General features: G+C 40.6%; 1 protein-coding gene across 26 annotated transcripts in view; it reads right to left on the reverse strand.

Annotated features, from left to right (window-relative positions):
• Positions 1–460: 460 nt before the first annotated feature.
• The window catches only part of ANK2 (ankyrin 2), a 700,765-nt gene continuing 679,291 nt past the window's right edge, over positions 461–21,934 (reverse strand). For 16 of the 26 annotated variants that reach the window (XM_070371962.1, XM_070371966.1, XM_070371983.1 and 13 more), the window contains 11 exons: positions 21,842–21,916; positions 19,225–19,356; positions 17,851–17,994; positions 14,165–14,447; positions 12,123–12,414; positions 9,681–9,773; positions 9,111–9,194; positions 8,835–8,999; positions 7,655–7,837; positions 6,166–6,257; positions 461–2,739 (listed from right to left, as the gene is read on the reverse strand). In XM_070371962.1, the coding sequence (XP_070228063.1) occupies positions 2,556–2,739; positions 6,166–6,257; positions 7,655–7,837; positions 8,835–8,999; positions 9,111–9,194; positions 9,681–9,773; positions 12,123–12,414; positions 14,165–14,447; positions 17,851–17,994; positions 19,225–19,356; positions 21,842–21,916 (1,727 nt within the window). In that variant the 3' untranslated portion in view covers positions 461–2,555. The remainder of the gene's footprint in view (positions 2,740–6,165; positions 6,258–7,654; positions 7,838–8,834; positions 9,000–9,110; positions 9,195–9,680; positions 9,774–12,122; positions 12,415–14,164; positions 14,448–17,850; positions 17,995–19,224; positions 19,357–21,841; positions 21,917–21,934) is intronic. The other 10 variants (XM_070371979.1, XM_070371976.1, XM_070371975.1 and 7 more) reach the window with 2 other exon arrangements.

Consider the following 21,934-nt stretch of genomic DNA (forward strand, 5'->3'; position numbering starts at 1 on the left):
ACATCCCTGCCCTGTTCTTTATTTGCATCAATGGATCCATTTCATTTCTAACTCTAAGTCGACGAGAGACGAGTAAAGCCCCAGAGCTAAATGCTGCTCCCAAAGGCAGAAGGCGTTCTCTGAGCACCATGACCGAATAGAAAAGAGGTGAATCATGGCCCCTCTTCTCATCTCTTCCAGGCCCCCAAATTCCCATTTCTCATTTACTTGTGATCCTAAAACTAAAAATAAATCATTGTTTTTCTCCTTTTGCATAACAATAAAAATTCTTTCAGGACAGAATACAGTCTGTTTCTCCCAGTGCTTAACAGCATTGGGCATGAAGCATATTCAGTTCCCAAACAAGAACAAAAGCAAGTGTGTCTTCCTTCAGGCTTCACATCTATTTCATCTCTTTAATATTCATCTGTCATCTCCTGGAATCAAAGGTGAGTGATAAAGAAGAACAAATCACCGTTGCCACATTTAACACTTGTACATTTTATTTAATTAAATCAGCCATTGTACACATTGCAGCTATGTATTGTTAGTGTTGTATTTTTTCCGTTAACTAATACATGCCCTCATAGATATATTCAATTAGTGTTATCACCATGGGAACAAGATGCTGATTCATCAACTGAAAATTCACTTCTTCTCACAGTATTCAAGTTTTTTGATTACACAGCAAAAATCAAAACCAAAAAAGAAAAAAAAAAAGGTGAATAACCATTATGTTGTTACAGACATCATCTGCACTGCAAATAACACAACAGAAGTGCTTTTCTTGAGCTCCAGTGAAGGTTTGGACAACAAGGCCATGGTGCGCTCGAAAAGTTTCACCACTGGCCTCACTCATTTTGGCTGCCAAAGAATGCTTTATTTCCTATCCAATTGCCAAAAAGTGCTATCATTTGAGGCTTAGGAGATTCGGCTTGTGGGAAACCTCCCTCCCAGGAAATTTTCTCTCTTGGCAACGTTACTTGAAATGAAGAAGTACCATTGTTTGTCATCTTTGTTTTTGACATTCGGAACAATGAGTCATTTTTGCACAACAGGAAAAGACCAGATAGAATTGGAAAATGTTCAATCCCTGGAGGATAGACTCTGGTTTTTAAAATTTTTAAATTTCATCTTCATTGAATATACTTTTCTTTAACAAATAACTGATTCAAAATGTATACTGTTTATATGAATATATTTGTGAATATATATATGTTAAAATGCTACACAGCTTCAACCACTAGAGGAATGAGGAATAGGACATGGAAATCACTCAGCTGATCAAAGTCCCTTCTTTGAAACAGACAGACAGGGAAGTGCACAAATGCACTTCAGAGTTTCCAAGGGAGTTCGGATTTCAAATAAATAAACTAAAAATTTTAAACCCAAACCAAATTTTTCAGGATTTCTCAATCTCGTCTGCAAGCTAAAAACAGACCTAGCAGAAAAGTGAAAAGTGCTTGCTGAGGGTAAAAAGAATGAAAACCATCGATGTGATTAGAAGAGGGGTTTGTGATTTGATTCTTAAATGCTACATGCAGGTATTAGAGAAGATATAAACCTGGAGAAAAAAAAAAGAAGAAACCACTTCAACATGGTGAAGGAGTTCAACCATTTGTGTTGGGCAAATCTTGTTTCCGATGAATTATCTACAGTGCAGTGGCCAGGAGAAAGTACCACCAATAAGACAGCGTGGTTTGCTAAAGCAGCAATGAAAACTGGAAAACTACAGTAGTTATAGCTTTTTAAAATACCCTGCCAACATGTCCCAAATCTAAAGGACCTGAAGATGCTAGACAGCTGTGGGATGCTGCTACTGGCAACTCAACACCTCACTGCTTCATCTCGTTGCCTCGGCTCCCCGCCTCCCCGCCCTCGATGACGGCTGGAGAGTCATAAATCATGGCTGGCCAGCACCAGCGCTAAGTGCTTAGTTAGGACAGTTCTTCAAGGTTATGAACCCATCTTTAACTAGGAGCCAGGGCTACTCTGGAAATTCTAAGGACATGGTAGGTCTGAAGTGCTTCTTTTGTGGTAGAACTGTATTATCATTCGATTGTGTTAGCAATATCTTAACGAACTGTGGTTCAGCAATTCCTCTAGAGGCCTTTCACTCCGTGATGCCCAGTGTAGTCATGATAGGCAGTGGTTTTAATTTTAATATAGTGTTCGTCTGAGCGTTAGCTATATACATCGTACACGGGTATCTCTTGGAAGGATTCCTATGTGTCATCATTTGAAGAGGTCCGCAGGTGAAGTTCTCCCGTTGAATGGATTTTCATGGAGCTTGTGCAGAAGCCAAGAAGAACAACGGAGGTGGCCAGGTCCCAGGTCAGCACAGACACAACAGAGCAGTGGATACAGCATCCAGAGTGAGGGATGCTATCTTTGGTCACAAATTAGCTTACAGTTAAAGAGGATGGGGGAAAACTCAAACCAAATGCCGCATGTTTGCTGAAAGTGAAATGTCAGGGTGTCCCATTAATCAGGCCAGTGAGGTCACTCCTCTAATGAAACGGGACGTTGCATATTGAGTGAAGGTGTGGTTTCTGGTGTGAGAATTGGGCAGCCCCTCACTGGGCCTCTTGCTTCGAGTCCTCCTTGCAGAAATGCCGAAGGAGTTGCTGGAGGTCGTGCTGGAGGTCGTCCTGGTCTAGCGCGTCTGGGACATCCTCCAGGTGCTCCAAGTAAATGCGTTTTCCCTGCTGGTCCTTCACCACAGCCCTCTTCTGGGTTCTAGCTTTACTCATTGTTGTCCTGGAGGAAAGCAGACAAGAGAATGTTACGTTCTTTCTTTCCTGCTAAAGGCAGCCACTACCTTTGGTATGAGAGGACCTAAGACATGAAAGTGATACTTACTGTTGACGCCTCTGTCCTGGGCTATTACCAACTACAGCCATCTCTGCGCTTCTTTCTTTTAAACACAGCTCTCCTATTTAAATGACTCATGAAATTTCTAAAACGTATTCTGGAACAAGGAGTATTTTTTTTTTTAATTTTAAGAAATATTTCAAATAAATGAAATGATGTTTTCATATGATTCTCTTAAGAACTAACCATACACTCATGCCTGTTTTGATTAGGGCACTGCTTCATCTCCATGTACTGTTATATTGGTATGATTATTTTCCTGCATCTTTACTGCAAAGTGATCATACTGTGATTTGCTCCCTCTCTGCTTGTAAATACAATTCTTCATTCCACAAATATGTGGTAAACATGTCTTATGGACCAGGTACTATTATTATATAGCAAGTAAGGAAACTGGATCTCAGAGAATTTAAGCAGTGCTCCAAATAAAAAAAAAATAACTCAGTTATTATACAACAGGGCCAAAAATCAAAGGTTTCAGGATTTGAATCTATAACCATGAGGCCATAGGGACCAACTTTATACCAGCATTGGATGTATCAGTTTTTGAAGCTTTACCCAGTATTTTCCTTACCGATTCCTAGTGTCAAGAAGCTGAGGGTTCTGCCCACGGGCTGCCCTAAGCTAATGCTTCTTAATTCCCTAAGCTTAATTCCCTAAGCTTAATTCTTCCTTCTGACATCTCTACACATCTGTTAAGATCACCGTGGTTTTTAAAATGGCTGACTTCAATCAAAACACTTCCGGCTTACCTTTGGACATCTTGTCTCCTTCCTTCTCTTGTGTTCTCTTATCTCCCCTTTCCTTTGAGTCTACCTGAATTATTTTGTATCTGCAAGCAAACTTTCATTTGTTCCTTTTGAGTAAAACATCAAATTTGGCGCCAGTGGTTGAAGTCAGATTGTTTTATAACTATTCAGCATCCATATATATTTTTTTCATCCAAAATGCAAATTTCTGCTATTGCCACCAAGATCTAGTATAAACCTTTAGGGCACTGGCATTGGGGGTTAAGCTTCTATCAGAGGACACTTCTTGGTGCTGTGTGTCCACATATGTCAATGAATGTGTTTATGAATACACTTACATATACAACTCAAACAGTGGAATGAATTATATGCCTATCAGGGAGCAGTGGGTATGATCAAATGTCTTCAGCAACATGTAAGATGAAGTGTTGTGGATCACAAATAGACTTCCATAAACTAAGTAGCTGTGGGACTGGACTGAGATGTCTATATTCCTGGCTTCAAATTCACCAGCTGTCACTGAGAGTTTTGGATGAACTGGTCTCAATCTAACTCCATCTTAAGATCTCATGATGCTAGGGTGTACGTGGTTTATGTGGTCCCATATGCATAACTGAGTAAAAGATGTAAGAGTTCAGAGTATAAAAAGCACTTTATCCTTAATTTATATAGCATTCTTAAAGTTCTGTGAGCAATTACTCTCTCTTAAATTCCTAGCTGGGGCTGTTTTTCACATGTGGTTGGAGGGTGGAATTGTGACAGAACCTTTAATTTCACTGTTCTAATTATTATGTTCTACAGGCTAAAAATAGCCTTGTAGAGTACTATAAATGACAATCTTTCTTTTCTTCTCACTGAAATGAAAAGCACAGCAGTAACTTCAATTTCCATTGTGTCTTCAATGAGAAGCTGAGAACATTTTGTTAATACACACGGCACTGCTAGAAGCCCAGAAAGAAGTGAGGTAATGGTGCCCAAGTTTACACATCGAACAAGCAATGGGGATGAGGGTAGACCAGAAAGCCTCAGAGCTAATCCTTGTTCATATGCACAGATATGAGCTGCTTACTGCTTTTATAATATTTTCTGAATTTATTAAAGTCCCTGGTTTCAGCCTCACTAGGTACATTCAGCTTCATGGGTATCAAATTCATGCTCATGTTATTTACCACTCACATGCAGAATCATGAAACAGCTTGTTAAAGACAAAAACCCATCAAAGGAAAGATTTACCAAGATTGAGCTGAAAGTGAAAGTGAAAGTGAAGTCGCTCAGTCGTGTCCGACTCTTAGTGACCCCATGGGCTGCAGCCTACCAGGCTCCTCTACCCATGGGATTTTCCAGGCAAGAGTACTGGAGTGGGGTGCCATTGCCTTCAGCTAGATTAATTTGTGAGCAATTTAATTTGATTCCTACTCCTTGGAAGGAAAGTTATGACCAACCTAGATAGCATATTCAAAAGCAGAGACATTACTTTGCCAACAAAGGTCTGTCTAGTCAAGGCTATGGTTTTTCCAGTGGTCATGTATGGATGTGAGAGTTGGACTGTGAAGAAAGCTGAGCACCGAAACATTGATGCTTTTGAACTGTGGTGTTGGAGAAGACTCTTGAGAGTCCCTTGGACTGCAAGGAGATCCAACCAGTCCATTCTAAAGGAGATCAGTCCTGGGTGTTCTTTGGAAGGAGTGATGCTAAAGCTGAAACTCCAATACCTTGGCCACCTCATGCAAAGAGTTGACTCATTAGAAAAGACTCTGATTCTGGGAGGGATTGGGGGCAGGAGGAGAAGGGGTCCACAGAAGATGAGATGGCTGGATGGCATCACCGACTCAATGGACATGAGTTTGGGTGAACTCTGGGAGTTGGTGATGGACAGGGAGACCTGGCGTGCTGCAGTTCATGGGGTTGCAAAGAGTCAGACATGACTGAGTGACTGAACTGAACTGAACTCTATTCTACAATGGAATATCCGAGATGGTTGGCCCAATGAAATTGGTGACTTGCTGAAATCTAGGAAGTGACTGTCTAAAAGTCATCTGACTATTATCATGTCTTGCTGCTGCTGCTGCTAAGTCGCTTCAGTCGTGTCTGACTCTTAGTGACCCCATGGACTGCAGCCTACCAGGCTCCTTGTCCATGGGTTTTTCCAGGCAAGAGTACTGGAGTGGGGTGCCATTGCCTTCTCCCATTATCATGTCTTAGTATTTAAAATTTTTTTCTTTGTTTATTTATTTATGGCTGTGCTGGCTCTTCATTTCCGTGGTATGTGGGATCTTCCTGGACCAGGGATTGAACCCAAGTCTCCTGCATTGGCAAGTGGATTCTTCACCACTGAGCCACCAGGGAAGCACCTTAGTATTACTTTTAAAGCATCAGGAGAACACTTCAGGAATGATACAGTGACAGATGTTATCACTTGATGGAAGTCTTAAAATGCAGGGTGAGTCTGTAGCTTCCAAGGGGGTTTTAGGGTAGATGTGTGGATTCTATTTATCTTTTCTTAATATTAGAAAACCTTTAAAAAGTGTTAGTTGGCAAAGCATCACCCCATGCTAACCCAAACCTTCTAATTATTGATCCATCCTCCTTCAGGACTTCATTCTCTACTAAACTGGGGGAGTAGACTTTCATGTGGCTACCTGTGTAACTCAAAGCCTGAAATAAGGAAAAAACAGAACAAGACAAAGTCTATCATAAACCATAGACTTTAACTTAATCTATCACTCTGCTTAATGGATAGTCAATATAAAAATACATGCTTGAAAGGATAAAGAAAAGCAGTTCTTAGGAGCAGACCTAAGGATCAAGTTTTATTTAACAGGTCTGTAAAATTTCTTGCATTCATGAAGGAGACTGGTTCAACTACTCCACAGTTGTCCCTACCTATACTGGTTGAGTTCTAATTTCCTCCTCACCTCACCCTGCTCCTCTCCACAATGCAGACTTTAATGACAAATACAATCAATAACGACCAGAGGCAAAAACAAGGAACAAACAAACAAAGCCCGAAGTGTATAACTCAGGTGATTCTTCTTTTGATAGTTCAAGTTCACCAGGTGTCAAATCTGAAGAACTAAAAGTAGTATGAATAAAGTATGCTCTTAATATCCTAATGCATTCATATATAATCTCAATGCATACTGTGGGTATAAAAGCAGGCATGCACATAAGATTTAACTTCAAAATGTTTCAATAGCAAAGAATGTTTCATAGATGTATTTTGCACACGCCCACCAGCCCTTAGCTGAATCTTTGAGACCAGATGTGTTTCAAATTTCAGGGTTTTTTTCTTTTTGGATTTTAGAAAGGTAATATGAGGTATACACTATATATTCTAATATCTCATTTGGGGTAGGGACAGCATCCTGAAATCACACCCATTAATATATCAATAGTAAAACATGAACATTCATTCTTTTGGAATAAAAAAGACTCCAAGTCATTACAATTCCTTGTCAGTTCACACTAAGTTTTTCTGCCAAACTAGCTTGCTACTAACTTTAAAAATTTGTTTTGGTTTTCAAAATTTGGGGAATTTTTGTATTGTAGTAAGTGTTTATGGATATCAGTGTGCTGTGGACCCATTTCATAATTATTGAAAATCAGAACTTAATTATAAATGCTTGATTTATTTATGGTTATGAACGATATCTGAATCTTCTTTAATGCTTATTATTGGAAATATCTGAGAATATCCATTAGCAAAAATAAGGGGCAATATCTAATTCTTTCCCTTACTAATTGGAAGTACAAGTCAGTTCTGAGACTTTTAGGCAAGAGGTACCATCATGCCCCAACTTTGGAGATTCTGATCCAGAATGAGCTGAAGGGAATCCTGGTCATATGGATTTTTAAAAACTCTTCAGGTGGCTCAAATGAACACAAGTTGAGGAAAACTATTTCACTGTACACATTATTCAAATAGGAACTCTACGCTCTTGAATTATTCTGCATCCTTCCATGAGTACAGGTATGGAATGACACAATGATAAATCATTTTCTTCTCAAACACAAAGCACACACATAAAGACAAAGTGATGATGCTTCTATACCTCTTCAAAGTCATCTTTGGCTGAAGGAAGATCAGTGGCTAAACTAGAATCCCCCAGATGTTTCTCCATCCTCTCACCATGGACCACAGTTGTCTTAACAACTTTGCTGACTCTACGGCCTTCCACTGGTTCAGCCTGAAATTGTGAGGTACTGGACAGAATGCTGGGCTCAGACAAAGTTACCTGATGAATGAAGGACACACAGTATACAGTTTCGATGACCAAGATGTAACAGTGATGAACTTTTCTATGCCAAAACCCACATGCTACAATGGTGTATCTTAAAGACAGCATTTTGTCAACAAGAAGCAGCAAAAGACTACGATCAATTGGTAACATCTATGTAATGACTATACAGACACAGCACCAAATCAGCCACTTAATTCGTTGCTTGGACAGAGGTTGGTCAGGAAGTTTCATGGCTGAGGAACTGGCTGCTCAGTGCAATGCACCCAGTGCCCTGCAGATGAACTCTCTTTTCCCAAGTGTAAATGGGTTGTTCTGACATTATGAAGACAAAATTAACCATCAAAGAAGGAACTTACAGAGACATGAGAAACTGAAAATGTAGATGTTTAGAGAACCTCGTGTGTGTAATAATAAAATTTTGAGGATGTGAATGGATGCAAGATAGTGAGAATGTCCCAAATTACATGTCAAAGAGAGTAAATATGCTTCTGAAAGAGGGAAGTAAAACAGGGAGAAATAAAGCTACAAATCACGGGAGTTTCTGGATCCTGGTTTCAGTGACTCTGAAATGCAAAAGTTTAGAAATCCAGTATTTATCAAAGGTGCCCTAGAGAAGGCTGCGGTGACTGACTGGGCACGGCACCACAGTGCCTTGGCACAAGATTTTTTTCAGAATCTACCACTTGCCAGCTAATAGGATTGCTGTCTTTTAAATTTTGACTTTTGGATGTCTGCTGCTGTCAATTGAATTAATGAGAAAGTGGAAATGAAAAGGACCAAAGACAATGAGTACAGTGGTTACAAATCTCCCTCGTGGTTATTTAAAAATTTTCCAAATCACGAAGACAAAAAAATCAATGTGTAACTAAACACAGACTGCCTTATAAAGGGGAGAAGTGAGGCCAGCAGGAATGAACTATCTCGTCCATCTCTTGTGAGCTCTATTTCACACCTCTCCATAAAGTCAGTTCTGGAGACGTTGTGGGCTCACCTCTGACTGCTCGGTGTCACTCTTCAATACAATGCGCTTTATGACTTTGGAATAACCATCCCCTTCATCAACGCTGATAGAATCCTGTGGTGCTCCCTGCATCGTAATCTCCTCTTTCTCTGTGCCGTCAGACGAGATGAACCGCCTAATGATTTTCCTAGTAACCTAGAAGATATTTTACTCATGTAACTTGTTTTTAAGGGACGGTGCCAGGGTACTGATACACGTTTAGACAGGAAACTTGAATCAATCATGCTAAGATACTTAAGATAATACCTTCTTTACCACGGTGTGTCCATGCTCATCGATGTATTCTTCTTCTGTGACTGTTTCTGGGGGTATGTCAGGCATATCATCTCCCTACACAGTTGAGAGAAAAGGGTCACTTCCGTGTTTGACATCAGTGCTGAAGAACTACTCCCAAGTGCTTATAATGCAAGGAAGGTTAGAAAATTAAAGGAGCTTTGAGAAGCATTGCTGAGATGCCAAATCCTGTCACGTAGTAAGTTTAAAAAAAAAAAAAAAGAGGTAATAACATGCTAGAAAATCTGACCAAAGTTAGCTCAAACTTAAACAAACAAACAAAAATAGATCAGCCAGAGGTGAGGTGGGTGGAGCTGGAGATGCTAAATCTTGCTCTTGCTGTTCGTTCTCTCAGAGGGAGGCTGTGGATGTCATTACTGCTGCATTTCTTTACAAACAGAACTTAGGAGGGTTAAGGATCTGCTTTCTGAAGGCCATGCACTACCTAAGGAGCATGCCAAGCCCTCCACTCCAGATTGGTCACTCTCAAAGGGTTATGGGGACAGAAGTGTCCTGGACGTGCAGTAACGGAACAACTGGTACCTGAATAATCAATCGTCGGCGGACAACCCTGGTTGTTACCATCGCCTCCTCATCTGAGCTGGCCTCCAGCTCACCTAATTCCTCTGTTAGCTCCTGGTGGAAGCATGGAAGCAGGGTTTTTGTTTATCATGCTAAGGAATGTCTCTTCACTACAGGTTTCCGTTTTAGCCCACAGTGGTTTCTGCAAGTTCTATTCGTGGAGGCTTTGGTGGAAAAGCCAGGAGGGATGAAAACAGCACATGCTGGGCTCAGACTTCACCGAGAATATAGCTTTTTGTTTACTGAATTAAAAAAAAAATCTGAAATTCTGAGAGTGGCCTGAGCACCCATCCGTCAAAATACATCAGAAGAAAGAAGCAACTTGCCCATTCTTCTTGGACTTCAACTCCTGATGTAGACACAGATCACGGGCAGAACAAGAAACTCTAGTGAGCTGTTGATTCTTGGGCTCAGGCTTGGAATGACCCACCAAAGGCACAGAAATACTATGCTTGTAGCAGAACTTTCTGCAGGAAGTCAAAATTTCCTGTAGCTATTATCTGGCCAGTAGTGAGTTTCCCTGCCATCAAGGAAGACAGGCTATGAATAGTATTAGACTCCCTGTGCACAGGAGCTGAGGTGCAGAGGCCAATCCAATTTTATGGGTCTGGCCCAAAGCCAAAGCTGGAGCTAAGATCATAACTTTAGATGATAACATATCTCATGGGAGCACATATATGGAATCATTCTTTCCTAATGGAATGCTATTTTTAAAAATTCTATTGAAACATAGAAAAGATTACTCAACTAAATTTTGTCAACATACTTTAAAATATCACTTATATTTCCATATTCTTTCCTGCTGCAGGAAAACATGTAAATTCCAAGCCAAATTATACTTTAAGTACACTTAGGAATCTGCTGCCTAGAAATATGGTCAGGAAGAAAAGTGACTGAAATTGGACCCTTAAGTCAGGGTCATGAGATGAAAAGGGTCAAAATAGGAAGCTTAAGAGAAAGAATTAGAAATTCATCAAGAATAAGTAGAACAGGCCCATATAAATAATGTGGAATATAGGGAAATTTATCAAAATGTATTCATATGCATAGGACAGATTAAATATATGAATTATCCAGATAATTGTTTCAAGTGTACACTTCAGTTAGCCTACAGATTCTTAGACTAAAATTGGCAACTTTTAAGTTCAGACAGCATCTATGAAACATTTTTACTAGAATTCATTTAAGCCAAGAACTTGAGAGATGAATAAAGGCTGTACAAATGCAAACTTGGAATAAACATCCATTCATGGGATGAATTCATTATTTAAAATAGCTGCCAAAATTTGGAGCAGTTCTTATCTGCCTGGATCTCCCCTAATTTTAAACTACGGTTTTAGAAATCTTGCCAGCAGATATCACACTCAGAGTGAACAAAAACAAATGTAGATGTTAAGCCCAAAGACATTTTCCCTCCAGAGTCTTAATTCTTTTATAAAACATTCTTTCTAAAAGATGTATATGCATGCTTTAAAAATAGTCTGACATATAAAATGTTTTTAAATCCAAAAAAGGAAAAATATATCTAATTTAATTTACATTAAGTTTAATTCAGAAAGATGTTCACACTTGTGTGTGTGTGTGTGTGTGTGTGTGTGACTCCTTCAGGGAGCTATTGAAAATGCCGGTTCTTGTCCTTTCCCCTCCCTGGGTTCATTCTGATCCAGGAGTTCAGAGGAGGGAGCGATACGAACCATTCAGACCGTGTTCTGAGAATAAATGGTTCAACTCAGTTTCTTAAGATGGTCTCCACCTGTCTTCACAATATCAAAACCTCACTTAAAAACAAAGAAGAGACAGTGATGCATACTCATGCCGCTATGGGTTTTCTGACTTTTGGAACCAGCCGTCAGTGTAGGTGTAATGTCCTTTTCCTGAGTCATTCTTAAAATAAATAGGAGCTCTCACTTGGAAATAATACTTCCCCTAATTAGAAACATTTGTTTTGGGAGGTAAACCCCACTCAATACCCACAGGTGGTGTGCTTATCACCTGACCGCACAGACGGACTTGCCACGAGGGCAGATTCCAGCACTCTCCCACGGCTGGCCAGCTTACCTGATGCTCGGTAAATTCCCCTCACTAGTCGTCTTTATTTATAAGATAATTCTGAAAGGTAATATCAGGTATATTCTTTCACCCCAATGCTCATTTTTCTTAGCAAAAGGGTTTCCAACTATAAAACTGGGGCTGATGGTCAAAGAGCTAGAATTAGAACCATGTACTACTCTCTAGATTCACGGGTTCTCAGGTTTTTAAAAGGGATTGGCGGGCTTCCCTGGCCCAAGTTAATTAATTTGGCAAGCTGTTCTGTGAAAAAAACAGGTCACTGGAGAAATGGACATGGGAGAGGGTGTGGAGCTTTGTTCCACGTGGGAAAAGAAACAGAGGAGGAGATTTTACCTTTTGAAAAGCAGCCTCTTCATCAAGCCTCTCGAAGGCCTGAGGCTGGTCCTCGGCCGACTCCACGATCACGAGGCTGGTTTTCCGAGGTGAACTCTCCTCCCTGCGTTCGGGGGGCTCCTCAGGTTCCTGCACAACTGGAGAGCCTCCCCGCTCACTCGATGTCGGGGTTTGGAGATACAGCCTCTCCTCCTCGGAAGGGGTGACAATTTCCTCAGGTGTCTTGGTGGGGGAGCCCGATGTTCCCGTGGCCTTGTGAGTCTCTGACATTTCTGTCCCTGGGGTTGTCACGCTGAAACGGAAAAGCCCCAGTATACCATGAGAACACAGGCATTTGTGACCCCGTTGAAGGAAGGGAAGATGAAATCTGTCTTCATGGTCCATGGAAGTCAACATATGTTTCTAAACTTGGCCAAGAAATGAAATGTGAACAAAAATTGTATGTAAAATATAGTTACAGCACATAGATGTAGCATTGACTGGGAAAGATGCGCTTTAAAAAGATAAAAATTATTCTCAAATGTATTACCATTTCCTAATCTCTACAAAGTAGGGTAATAAATGAGATATTAATAAATAAATAATTTCATCTTTCTTTGACAACTCAAGGTAATATTGATGATCTGAGGAGGTTTATATAAGAAAAATCCGTGGACAATAAGGCTTCTGAAGCAAGACCAAAATTTGGCAAAAATTTTAAAAAGCAATATATAAACCCCATGTTAAATATAGTTACCATAATCATAAATAGAGGGAGATTCTTGTTATATCTCTGGAAAATCATTATTACTTGATAAGATCTTTTGGTATTGAAACTTTTTCTATTGATATAGTTTAAGTAACACAATCTTTATAATTGCAATTTCTTTTTTAAAAAATTATTTATTTGGTTACAGCAGGTCTTAGTTGAGGTACGTGGGATCTAGTTTCCTGACCAGAGATTGAACCCAGGTCCTCTACATTGGGAACATGGAGTCTTAGCCACTAGACTACCAGGGAAGTTCCTATCATCCCAATTTCTAAAATAAAAAAAAATGTTCCCCTACTTTATTATAATTTTCTGTCACTCTATAGATGCTAAATGCCCCGAGTGCTTTTCTGATAGTCCCTCTTTGCTTCCCATCTTTTCCTTCTTCCTTCTCGCTTTTCCTGGCCTCTCCTTTATGTTCTCCCCTACAATCTAAAGGCGGGTGGGTGAGAAGGCGGTGCTCTGCGGAAGGCAAGGTCATCTCAATGCCCATTTTCTCCAAATCCAGTGATTTCAGCATAGAGCTCACTCAACAACAAAGAGCCTCCTGACACACTATTCTCACATTTCAGGGCGGGGACACGCTTGCCTTTCTCATGATCTGGTTGGTTTTCTAGACAAGTGTCATTTAAGAAACTTTCTTTTGCTTTTGCTTCCAGGAAGCCCAGAGCTTGAGTTCTAAGCTCACTGCACTCTGCAGCTTCCTTTAGCCAGAAGCTCTCCCGACGACTTCTCTTCATTCCCATTCCAACCTCTAATGGTCTTTCAATCTGTGTGTGTAATTTGTGTGGCATTTCTATATTTATTGTCAGCCACCTCATAGCTTTGTGGTGGTTTCTCCTGCACTGGCCCTGTTCACACTCTGCACCAGTCAGAACACAACCTGCACGCACACAGAGAAGTGAGGTACAGCAGATACACAAGTCATGACCGCACAGTCTACAGTGTCAACAATGCCTTCAGAGACACACCTTTGACCTTTGACCCTGTAAGGTGAATAAAGTGGATATTACTATCATAATCTATAGATATGGAAACGGAATCTCAAAGGGCTTAGGCATTCACCCAAGGTGACCAAATTGGAAATTGGTTCAAGCAGACTTGTGCCATGCAATGCTGTCACATGATGTCTATTAAATATCTTGCTTCTTTTCCTCTAGTTCTGGTATTTGTTATTCGTGGGGTCATTTGAGAACTATCTGAAAACGCTTTACGCTTGGATATGGCTGGCACCCTAGCCACGTTGGCTGGCATCTCTGGACTGATCCAGCACAGCCTTTCTTTTGGAACTCACAAGTATTCTTGCTGTTCAAGAGACGACTCCTCAGGCAGGTCTTGCATTTTCCCTGAGAAATCCTGTTGAACTTGCTCCTTTTGAGTCTGGGGAAGGAGCTCTGTTGCAGAGCCATCACCCTCAGTTTTGGGGATGCCATCCTGAAGAGTGGAGTAACCAACAGAAATGTCTTCCTCTGAGACGATGGGAGGGTGGTCAGAGGCCTCGTCCTCTTTAGAAGCAGCATGCTCCTCTTTCTGCTTGTGCTGGGCAGTGCAAAGCTCCTCTTGGAGTACTGAGAACCCTGGAGGGGAGAATGATTCCAAGTAAGTGTTTAATTGAAGCTAAACTTATTAAGTAGGTATTTATTAAGTAACTACTACATGCTACGCCTGTGATAGGTTCATGGTTACAAAGTTGATAGAGGCACTGTGTCTGCTTTCCATCTAATACTGACCATCTAGGGAAGCATAGGCAAGTAAGAAATATTAAAATGCACATGACTGGGTCACCAGTGCTAGCTGATGAATGCCAAGGACCCAACAGGGTCAAAGAATCAGGAAAGGAAATGCAGAGGGTGAGACAGCTTTAGGAGACCTAAAGATAAGCAGGAATCAACTGCAACAGTCAAGGCATAAATCTACATAGCAAGAAGAGGGTTAATACGAATGGTAATGAAAACACTACTACTCCTACTAATAGCCAACACGTTCTGAATCTTTATACTATACATCAGGTACCATTATGGGTTTCCCAGGTGGTGCTAGTGGTAAAGAACCTGTCTGCCAAAGCAGGAGACATAAGAGACATGGGTTTGAACCCTGCATCTGGAAGACCCCCTGGAGGAGGGCGTGGCATCCCACTCCAGTATTCTTGCTTGGCGAGTCCCATGGACAAAGGAGCCTGCTGGGCTACATACAGTCCATAGGGTCGCAAAGAACCAGACACAACTGAAGCAACTTAGCACAGCACGGGCATATTATAGGTGCTTTGCAAGTATGAACATGTATTAAACAAACACTCTGAGGTTAGTACTCTTTTTATGAAAGGTCTCTTAGGCCGGGCCATGGAATTTCATTATATCAAGGGCAATAAGGAGTCACTGAAAATTTTTTTGGCAGAGATGTGACTGACATTCATCTATCTCTCTATTCACTCAATAGATATAATATGTTGAGTTTTATATCTAATAGGTGTTTAGATGCTGGATACATAGTAGTAAACAGGACAGTAAAAGTTTCTGGCCTCACTGAACTTGCATTTCTGCGGATATAGATTTATAATAACTTTTAGGGGGCACGGAAGCCAGGGGAAAAGTACAGAGTAAAACGGGGCCAGTATTTCAGATAAACTTGTCAGAAAAGGCTCCTTTTAGGAGCTGATACTTGAGCAGAGGCCTGAATAAACAGAGAAAAAGGCACGTGATGATCTGAGGGAAGAACACCTCAGAATGGAGGGGACAAAAAGCACCAGAGCCTAGAAGCCTGAGAAGACGGAGGCGCCCAGGGAGCAAAAGTCAGGTGTCTTGGACTTGGAAAGACGGGGAGAGATAGGAGACAGGACAAGCTATGAGGCTCCTGCTGACAATAATACACGCCACTGTGTGAATTTACAGAATGTAAACTGCACAAAGACACTGAAGGAGACTACCCTGTGACATAGGAGAAAAAAAGAAGAGAGGGTATCATTTTAAGAAGAAGAAGAAGGGATTAGTTTTCTGTCTCAAATGTTACAAGCAGGTAAAGGAAGATGAAGACTGAGTTGCTCAGTGCATTTGGTGATGAGGAGAAACTGGTAATTTTGCAAGATTCTTTGCTGTTGAGTGATGATGACCACACATGGCCTGTATGGATTCTAGAGACAGTTCTATAGAGAACGGGAAGAGAAAAAGTAGAGATGGGAAAGTTAGACTCTCCTTTGGAAGAGACTTCCCATGAAATGGCTGGAGAAACAGAACTTCATACAGGGGGACATGTTGGGTGAAAGAAGATACTTGCTTTGCTTTGCTTTTTAAAGCTGGGATCTATGAAGTACATTGTAATGCTCTAAAGCATGGTCTAGTTGTAGGAAGACAGAGTGGGTCACTGCAGGAGAGAAGCCCACAGCTGGTAAAGGGGATGAAATCCAGTACGAAAGGCGAGATGATGGTTTTAGCAAAGCAAGGCCATTTCATATAGCAGGGAAGGTCGAGTATAAGCACTGAGATGCACTTACGTTGGGAGATTTTGTGGTGAATGGATATGGACATTTGCTTATAGTTATTTTTTTTCTAAGGAATGTCAATTATGATCAGGTTGGAAAAAATGAAAAGAAGAGAAATATTGGAGGCTTGAAAGAAGAAGAGAAAATGCAAAAATACTGATGAGACAGATGAAGGAGAAAGAGTCAGTGAGAATGGAAATGAATGAGGGTAAATTAGGGAAATTTTAATATAAAAAATGAGGTAGGAACAAGGGCTGGAGGTCCAGTGGGTTTGAAGGATGACTGTGTAGAAGCAAAGGAGGATGCAAGTGTAATCCCTCAAGTCAGGACTTGGAAGTAGTACAGTCACTGATGACTCAGTTTGGGTTGCAGGCATAGAAACGGGTTACTAAGGTAGAGTAAAAGACACAAGCATCAGCAGTGCCACCAAGGAGCTGAAGAAAGGGCACTGGGTATCACCCATGCTGACGGTTGCTATGCACTATTTGTGTGCATGCTGAGTCACTTCACTCATGTCCAACTGTGTGACCTCATGAACTGAAGTCCACCCGACTCTCTGGTCATGGGATTCTCCAGGCAAGAATACTAGCGTCAGTTGCCATGCCCTTCTCCAGGGGATCTTCCTGACCTGGGAATCAAACTCGCATCTGCCTGTGTCTTCTGCATTGCAGGCAGATTCTTTACCCACTGAGCCACCTGGGAATGCTGCTGCTGCTGCCGCTGCTAAGTCGCTTCAGTCGTGTCCAACTCTGTGCGACCTCAGAGATGGCAGCCCACCAGGCTCCCCCGTCCCTGGGATTCTCCAGGCAAGAACACTGGAGTGGGTTGCCATTTCCTTCTCCAATGCATGAAAGTGAAAAGTGAAAGTGAAGTCGCTCAGTCATGTCTGACTCCTAGCGACCCCATGGACTGCAGCCTACCAGGCTCCTCTGTCCAGGTCCCCTTCATATTCATATGCTGAAACCCTAGTCCCATTGTGATGATATTTGGACAATGTATCCCTAGGAGGGAATTAGGTCATGAGGGGAGAGCCCTCATGAATATGATTAGTGAGTGCCCTTATAAGAAGAGGTTAGAGAGCTGGCTGTCCTTGATGTGAGGACAGAGCAAGAAGACAGCCACGAACCACCCTGAAGAGGGCCCTCACCAGACCCTGATTATGCTATCACCCAGACCTTGAACTTCCTGAAAACTTCCCTGGTTTTCAGAACCAAGAGAAATAAATTTCTGTTGTTTAAGCTACTCTGGTTTTCTGTTGGAGATCATGGTTTTCTGTTGGAGCAGCCCACAACGACTGAGACAGTGATGAAATATCAAACTATGAGCAGTATTCAGGTACCTAAAACGGGCAAGGAAGTCTCAGGGTAGTGAGGAGAAGAATGTATGACCAAAGAACATAGGCAACCCTCTGAAAAAGGAAGATGGTGGGTCTCACTGCCTGAATTAACCATACACAACAGGCACTCATACACAACAGGCACTCATACACACACAAGCTATCTGACCTTCACTATGATCCAGTGTAATGGTCTGCTCAATCTCTGCATAGCTATGACCGATGCGCTCCTGGAGAGCTTCTGTGCTGGTCTCCATGAGATGCACGATATCCATTCGGTTGATCTTGGTGAGACATTCAACGAGACTGGTATCTGGGATATTAAAGAAAAAACATTGATTGCATCAGAGGGCTAGTCTTTTAAACCCTTTCCTTTGGTTGTCTTAGTGAATTTTTTTGTTGATACATTTTAAGTATAGGAAAAAATTTACTAAAATTTTGTTATCTGTACCAAAAACAGCCAAAGCCCAACTAAGGATCTTTGTAAGCAAACAAACAAGACAAACACACAAAACGGGTGACACGGCATGGTAATAAGCCCTAAAAGCAGAGCTACCAGACGGCGTGGAGAAGGTCCTGTCACATGTGATCCTTTGATAAAAAGCGATTTTCTAGTAAAAGTATATCCCACATATTGTGTGGGATATATTCATACTAGAAAAAGTATTTGTTGACTGCTGCTGCTGCTGCTGCTGCTGAGTTGCTTCAGTCGTGTCCAACTCTGCGTGACCCCATAGACGGCAGCCCACCAGGCTCCCCCGTCCCTGGGATTCTCCAGGCAAGAACACTGGAGTGGGTTGCCATTTCCTTCTCTAGTACATGAAAGTGAAAAGTGAAAGTGAAGTCGCTCAGTTGTGTCCGACTCAGCGACACCATGGACTGCAGCCTACCAGGCTCCTCCGTCCATGGGATTTTCTAGGCAGGAGTAGTGGAATGGGTCACCATTGCCTTCTCCGACTACCTGAAATTTAAATTTAACTGGGTACTCTCTATTTTTATTTTTATTTTCTGGCAATCCTGTCGAGAAAAATGGTAAGAGAAGGAAAGATAAATGTGGGCTGGAAGTCTCTAGGTAAGGTCTTCAAAGAGATATTAAAGGAAATAGCAAATTTAGACTAGCTGAAGGATAAGAAGCAGTTATGGCTACTTCCCATTTTATTTGATGTGGTCAGAATATCCACTTGACATTTTCCCCCTGTTTTAGTTATTTAGGAGTAAAGGAAGCAGGAACTGAATGTAATATACCATCAATAAAACAATGATTAGTAAAGCAAGTGTCTGCTGTCAATATTTAGAAAATTTAAGGATCTTAATAACATTCCTGTTAGCAACCAGGGCTAGGATCACTTTTCACTACTTAATGCTGTTCACAGAAACACAGTACAAGAAGTTTCATGCAACGTGGTTATTTGAGAAATGTTATCACTTCTTCTCATTTGCTTATAGCCGCACTTCAGATTGGTGGCACCTGACATAAAAGGCACTGAATAAGGCTTATTTCCACCTCCACCCTACTGCCTTTTAGTTAGAGCTCCCCACCTACCTGTAGCATGTCTCCCATCCCTTTCTAGCCAGTACTTCAACAGCGCATGACTCTGATCCTGCAGGGAGTTAGGGTTCTCAATTCGAATTTGATGAATTTGCTCTTCAGTGAAGTCCAGTTCTCTTGCTAACTCTAGAAGAGAAAATACTTTGTAAACACATTAACTTCAAAGTTTGAGTCTCAACACCTCGTCTTGTGATTTTGCAAATGATGAGTTCTTTGTACTGCTGTAACAGAGTTCCTTTATGTTTTCCTATTAGAAAAGACTCTCATATGCCTTTGTTCTTCTAGCACTAACCCCAGATATTTTCCTTACAACTGGGTTTGGAGTTGATCACTGTCATAGTGGAAAAAGTAAGTTTGAAACAATGATTATAAAACATGTAAATTCAGGCCCACTCATTTAATTCCAAAATTAGAAGAGACCATTAATACTGGCTTATATTCTTAATCAAGATAATGGAAAATAAATGAGTGAAAACAGTAGAAGAGACCATGTCTCACTTTTAATCATAATTAGGTAATTTTCAAATACTATAAATCCTGTTTCTGAGTACTTGGATAAATGTTGGTTACAGCTGTATTACGGTGGTTGGATAAACTCTTTTCTACAACATTATGTCATATGAATAAAAGGTCTGGGAAGCATTAACTGACCTAGGGAAGAAGCCACAAAGTTCTTATTTAAAGTCTATACCACTAACATTCTACATGGATGCTAATGTATTGAGGGGTGTGTGTGTATAAATGAGGTGTCCTCTTTAGAGGGTAATTTGCTAATATCTTTCTAAATTAAAAATATACATATCCTTTACCCAGCAATTTTCCTTTTAGGGGTATGCCCTACAGTGCGTGCGTGCTCAGTTGTGTCTGACTCTATGCGACTCCATGGACTGTAGCCCGCCAGGCTCCTCTGTCCATGGAATTCTCCAGGTAGAATACTGGAGTGGGTTGCCACTTCTTTTCCAGAGGATCTTCCCGAGCCAGGGATCAAACCCACACTTCTTGCATCTCCTGCATTAGCAGGTGGATTCTTTACCTCTGAGCCACCAGAGAAGCCCATGCCCTACAGACACAGCCACAAATCTACCAGTGCACAAAGATATTTACTGCCACTAACAAGAAACAGCCTAGGCATCCATCAACAAAGGCCACTGATGGAATGGCCTCCTATACAGTGGAATTAAATATTTATTTAAAAGAATTACATAGATATTTCTATGCTGATGGATTATTTATGAGAAATACTGTTAATTACTCAGCTTATTTTTTAAATAATAGGCATAGATGTGAGCACTGCAGATTTTGTCTGAATACATGAGAAAGTGTTAGCAGTTACCCTTGAGGAATGGAGCTCGAAGATAAGATGTAGGTAGTGTGAGGGACTTATTTACATTTTATACCATTCCATATGATTTTAAGGTTTGAATTTTCACCAACTATAACAGATACTGCATTTAACATACATATACATACATACTTAAAAAGCAAAGTAAATAATTCGGAATGCTAGCTATTTAATAAGTCAACTAGGGATATTTTGAGATCCTCCCTTCCTCTAAATTCCTCAATTAAATAAATATGATCAGTATTATTAAATTACTTTAAACTATTTCAGTCATTTATTCTACATTATCAATTATCTTTGTTAAGAGTATTATGACTTCATACCCAATCTTTAAGAAACTTAAAGGAGCTTAATATTAACTTTATAATGTTTCAATTACGTAGTCTTCCAGGTTCCTCTGCCCATGGAATTCTCCAGGCCAGAATACTGGAGTGGGTAGCCATTCCCTTCTGCAGGGTATCTTCCCAACCTAGGGATCGAATCCAGGTCTCCCACAATGCAGGCGGATTCTTTACTGTCTGAGCCACCAGGGAAGCCCTTATACTGTTTCAGTTAAGTAGTCACAAATGACATAAAAGTCAGACCAAAAAAAAAACCAGGAAAAAGCAAAAAATCTTGACAATCTTGCTTTAGTATGTTATATCATAGGAAAGATAAAAGGGTATACCTTTTAAATGCTTATTTGTAAATAAACCACATTGATTTTAGAATTCACTTCACATCAGAAAAATTATTTAACATATAATTTCTAAACTGAAACATGCCTATTTCTCAGAAAATTAGTGAACATCTCATTCATATGTATTTTAACTTTCATTTGAAGTTACGTTTAATACTGTTTACAATGAAAATATCTGAAACAAGGTATCTAAAACAAGAAATTCAAATTGAATTTCAAATTAAATTCTGGTTGAATTTCAAATTAAATTCTATGACAACTGCATCTAACAATGGTTTTGAAACACAGTAATCTCTCCAAAATTTAGATATCCAAAGGAGGGTGGTGGGAGTTGTTTTGTTCTCAACCTAAAGTTCTATTATTCAAAATTCCAGAGACAATAAAAGGCTTGCCCTGGTTCACAAAGTGAGTTAATGCAGACCCCAGATTTTTGAGTTCACAGTTTATCATTCTTTTCACTATTCCATGTGGTCTTCCTCAAGGGGAAAAAAAAAAAGACCTTTTACTTTGTCAATGACACTTGGCTGATGCAAACTATGTCATTCAAACCAAGCAGGTTTTGTTGAAGAAATGGGTCATATGCATTTTACCTGTCCAGCTGAAGCCAAGGTGATCAGCAATATATGCCAGCCTTTCCTCAATCCGTTCCTGCTCATCCTGTTGATCTATAGAAGGTCAAAAAC

Source organism: Bos mutus, chromosome 6 (genome assembly GCF_027580195.1).
Source record: "Bos mutus isolate GX-2022 chromosome 6, NWIPB_WYAK_1.1, whole genome shotgun sequence".
Classification (NCBI taxonomy): Eukaryota; Metazoa; Chordata; class Mammalia; order Artiodactyla; family Bovidae; genus Bos; species Bos mutus.